This window comes from Empidonax traillii, unplaced genomic scaffold, assembly GCF_003031625.1.
Source record: "Empidonax traillii isolate 1590-97213 ecotype Southwest subspecies unplaced genomic scaffold, ASM303162v1 scaffold1275:size218915, whole genome shotgun sequence".
NCBI lineage: Eukaryota > Metazoa > Chordata > Aves > Passeriformes > Tyrannidae > Empidonax > Empidonax traillii.
Genome location: NW_020956468.1, coordinates 213,967 through 218,915, shown reverse-complemented (window position 1 = coordinate 218,915; position 4,949 = coordinate 213,967). Strand labels below are relative to the sequence as shown.

The 4,949-nt window shown below is 49.0% G+C and overlaps 1 protein-coding gene across 1 annotated transcript in view; it reads right to left on the bottom strand.

Moving 5' to 3' along the window:
- Positions 1 to 2,638: 2,638 nt before the first annotated feature.
- Positions 2,639 to 4,949, bottom strand: part of LOC114069496 (endonuclease domain-containing 1 protein-like) — a 7,145-nt gene continuing 4,834 nt past the window's right edge. Inside the window, 1 exon segment of the mRNA XM_027906316.1 lies at positions 2,639 to 3,679. Within this exon segment, the coding sequence (XP_027762117.1) occupies positions 3,134 to 3,679 (546 nt within the window). The 3' untranslated portion in view covers positions 2,639 to 3,133.

The window sequence follows — 4,949 nt, the reverse complement described above, 5'->3', positions numbered from 1 at the left end:
TGCCCAGTGTCCCAAGGGCATTGGGCTAGAGGGAAGGGGTTCCTTGCACTCAGCAACTCTTTCCCCCCACAAACAATTGCTCTAAGTTGAGAGGAGTTTTATGCAGACAAAAGAGATCTGACTGGGGGAGAATAATATTAGGATTTCTTACGAGAAAGAGAAAAACTAAAGAACTCGAGATACAACAATTCTAACGAGGCAAAAGAACTATGTATGTACAGAAATAGTGCTCTCCCCTTGTATCAGTTCAGGAGGAGAAACAGTCTCTTTTCCATTTCAAGAGCTCCAGCTCTTTTAAATCATTTTCCAGTCCCTGAAAGTTCTTCTCCTCTGATCTCTAGGATGACTGCTCTGATTCATCACAGCTGGAACTGTCTTTCTCTCTCTCTCTCTTCTATGTTGACCTCAGGGCTGGGCTTACCCCCTCCTGGGCTAAGACCAGAGGCCTGGGGTTACCCAGGCCCTTTGAGGTCGGGACACTTGCCTACCATGGTCTTCCCTCAGTTGCACTGGATAATGGCTTTTGAGTCTACCCCTGTTTCTCCTCACAACAGACAGTCCTTGATGGACCTCTCTAGCCTGAGTCTACCTTTGGGCAACAGTTCTTCCATTCTTTGCTATCCCTTAGGGTCACAAATTCAGCTACACCAGCATGAGTCCCTCACTGGGATCACACAAATCCTACGCAGGCCGACTTGCTCCAGCGTAGGTCTCTTTCTCCATGGGCCACAGGTCTCCAGCAGGACTCTGTTTCATCTTAGGCCTCCCACGGATTCACATCTTCTTCATGAACTCCTCTGCTCCAGTGTGGGCTCCTTCATGAGCTGCAAAGGGTCTCCTCACTCAGTAATCTTCCACAGGTGGCAGGGGTTTTTAGTTTTCAGTCTTTTCCCTGCTGAAGGGAGAGAGAGAGAGAGGAAGAAAAAGGAGCCTCCCCTTTCAGGCTTCTGTCTCCTGCGGCTGCCAGCTTTGAGCTTGGAGGCTGTGCTCTCTCTCTCTGCGTGCAAGTCCTTCTGCAGTACTTCTCGTCCAGGCAGTCTTCCTTTAGACTTTTTCCTCTACTCTGTGACATGTCTCGGCCAGGGGGGCTTCAGTGCCACACCTCCCCCAGGGGAGAAGAGGGGCCTGCTCCCACTTGGGGTCTGCTGCCTTCCTCTACATTGCTCCTAATTTCATCTGTGCAACAGGCTTCTCTTTCCTTTTCTTAAATATGTAATTGGCAGAGACCTCACTAAAACTTTGGATTGGCTTTGCTCTGAAAATTCACCTGGAAAAAACTGTTTTCATCCCCGTGGGGCACCGGTTGGTAAACCCACAACAGTGGTTCTCCTGGAACCTCAGTGCTTCCAGCAGAGAGGATGGGCAGAGCCTGGACCTTTGGGAGCCTGTCCTGTAGGAGAGGGGAGTGAGAAAGCGGCTTTACTGGGTTTGGTTGTGCTTATCTCCAGGAACTCCAGCAAGGATATTTCTGCTGCTCTATGTCCACATGGCCCCTTCTCCAACCACATCTTGTCCTATCTCATGGCGTGTCATTACCAGCAATCCTTGGCTGACTCCACAGCCGTGCAGCTATTGGGGTTTGACATATACACATTGGCCCCTTTTGTTCTGATATTGTACAGCCCCCAAGGACATTGGTCCAGGGTGAGCCCTGTGAGACACTGTAGGATGATGAACAACAGCTGCTGAGCTGAGAAGTTCAGGCTCAAGCTGGTACCCCTGGAAGTGACACAGCTTGTATGAACTGTTTGCAGCCTGATCTACTTTGTTCATGCCCATTCTTCGGAGAAGTAACTGCAGTCTGATGGGAACACTTTAGGACATGCTATGGCATCTTTAGATTGGATTTGGACACCCCTCGTGCTGCAAGAATGTTCTGGGTACTGTGACGTCACTGGTGGTGGACATTTCAGCAAGAAGCAACTTGAGGTTTGTATATAGGATGACACTGCAATCCAGCACTGGAGCAAATGATTTTCATTGCAAACTACTCAGGAACTACAGGATCTGGCACACACTGACCTTTTGATTGACACACGGAATGCATTGATTAGAATGACTCCACTGAACACGTATCACAAAATCATTTAGCCATAAATCTGCAGAAAAGGTTCAGAAGCAGAGCAGAGGATGAAATTATCCAAGCAGTTTATTGCAGAAATTTGTCTCTGACTTATCAAAGCTTCCTCTATATCTGATGCCTGAGCCTGCCTATCTTCCTACCTTCTACAATTTGCAGGTTTTAAAAGCAAGCAAACAAAACCTCATCCCAGGATTACAGAATCACTGAACTGTTGAGGTTTGGAGGGACCTCTCAAGATCTCCTAGTCCAGACTCCTGCTCAAGCAGGGTCAGCTAGAGCAGGTTGTCCACAATCATGTCCACTTGGGGTTTGAGCCTCTCCAGCAATGCAGACTCCACAACACCTGAGGTGGGCAACGTGAGTCACCCTAATCCCACAGCCTTCCTAAGGAGGTGAGGGACAAGCCAACAGCACACTCTCAGGGACAGCTAATGAGGAGAGGAAGGTACTAAGACCTGTATCTGGGCATGGAGCAAAAGGCAAACAAGGCCCTTCTGGTTTCAGTGAGAAGCTCTGATTTCCTTGCCCGTGGGCTCACAACAAGAGAAGGACACAAACCTGTTGGAGTGGAGTCCAGAGGAGGCCACAAAGGTGTTCTGAGACCTGGAGCACCTCTTCTCTGGAGACAGGGTGACAGCGTTGTGACTGCTCAGCTGGAAAAGGCTCTGAGGAGAATATAGATCCTATTCCATTACCTAAAGCGTCTCCATGAGAGTTGGAGGGGGACTTTGAACAAGGGCATGGACTGACAGGAGAAGGGGGATTTAAACTGACAGAAGGCAGGGTCAGACTACGTATTAGTAAGAAATTCTTCCCTGTGAGGGTGGTGAGGCTCTGACACAGGTTGCCCAGAGAAGCTGTGGCTACCCCATCCCTGGAAGTGTTGAAGGCCAGGTTGGACATGGCTGTGAGCAACCTGGTCTAGTGGAAAGTGTTCCTGCCGTTTTGCAGGGGGTTTTTGAACTAGATGAACTTTGAGATCCCTTCCCACCCAAATCATTCTGTGATTCTGTGACATGTGGGAAAAGCCCCCAACCCAGGATGTGAGGCTTATGTACGGGGACAGTCCGCATGGAACAGAGAAACCGCTCCCCTCTTATACAGCTGGGCCAACATTTGCTCCAGTGCCCCCAGCTTGAGGACCCGGACGTTGTTCTGGTTGTTCTGGGCAATGGCTCCCCAAGCAATCATGGTGTTTTTGGTGGTCTTGCAGCAGGCACTGGCCCAGATGTGGCTGGGTACATTAACCCTGTTTTGGGAGATGAAGGAGTTCCCAGGCACAGCCCCCACAATGGCATAGGTGGTTTGACAGTCCTTGCTTTTCTTGGCCATTGTTTTCTGCTCATAGAGGTTCCAGGCGCCGTTGTTGAGCTCAGTGTCCTGGGGCACTATGTTGGTCAAGGTGAAGGTCGCGTTCCTGCCGTCCTGGGTGTTGTGATGGGCAGCGGGGTTCAAATGGCCACGGTCCAAATTGTTAAGGTGCAGGTAGTCTTGGTAGACAGCCTGGCTATTGCTGATATCCTTTTGGCTGACTGAGTAAGTTTCTCTGAGGGTCTTCTCTGTTTCCATATCTTTGGGCAAATTGTTACGGATCAGCTTGACAGGTAAGGAAAAGGAAAGAAAACATGTTAGTATTGGGGATGGGAGTCATGGAGCAAGTCTCCCTGGAGCAGAAGTCTCTGAGTGTCAAGACTGAATTTCTTATTGCCTCATTCATTGTATGAAAATGTATAAATCTAGAGAAATCTTATAGCTGCCCCTCCTAGATGAACACAAGAGGTTTTAAGACAAAAGAAGCTCAGAATGTGACTTCTCCCTTTTGACTTGGGACCTTTGTGATCCAGCCTGCAGCCTTTGCTGGGAGTGTGGCTGGATCTATGAGATTAACAGTTTCCACTCCTAGGTTTGATGAGAAACCTTCCCTGACATATTGGTTCCACTGTGTCCTGTCTCCACACCCCACATCTGTCCAGGGCTCTCCCCAGATCCTCCCACCCCCATTCTCTCATTCTCTGACTCCATATGTGGCTGCTACAGGTGTACCACAATCCTGGAACACCAGTGTTTGCCTCCTGTAACCCCAGACACAGGGAGATGTATTGAGAAACCAGTCCTAGAGGTGAGGTTTCCCAGGGGGGGCTACAGGTCACTGAAAGGATGAAAGATTTTTTTGACCTGTTCTGAGGAACCAAGGTACTGATAAAGGACCTCTGGAGAAAGTTACCAAAATCAAAGAGTTTGCAGGTGGCCTGGCTCCATTGTCCAGGAGGAAGAGGGCCAGGTTGGATGGGGCTCTGAGCAACCAGATCTAGTGGGAGGTGGCCCTTCCCATGGCAAGAGGGTTGAAATGAGATGATCTTTGAGGTTCTTTCCAACACAAACCCCTCTATGATTCTGTGATTCTATGAAGAGTGAGAAGCTTTTATCCCTGCCCTGCCCTAAATGTGGAGGCTGCAGTGGTGCAATATCCTATTAGTTGTTTGAATTCCAATGAATACAAAGTGCAAATGGTTTAATGGGGTATTTTAGAACTTCATCACCCTTCTCTTCATCTTTGGGGAAACATATTTATTCTCCCTCTGGAACAGGGCACATGGCTTTTTCTCTGGTTCATGAACACCTACATTCCATCCTGCTACTCTGTCCTTAGCAACAACCTTAACTTCCTCTCTTTCTGTTCCACAGTTTCCAAGGTCTTTTTTACTGGAGGTCTGAGGGACATTTGGGAAAGCTCTGTTGTTTGTGGAGGTCTGTGTGTCTGGTGGATCCTTCTGAAGCAAGCCTGAGGCAACAGTGCTCAGGGGCAACTGCCCATGGATGGAGATCACCCCCTTCTGACTGGACTGACACTGATGCTCCTCACTTT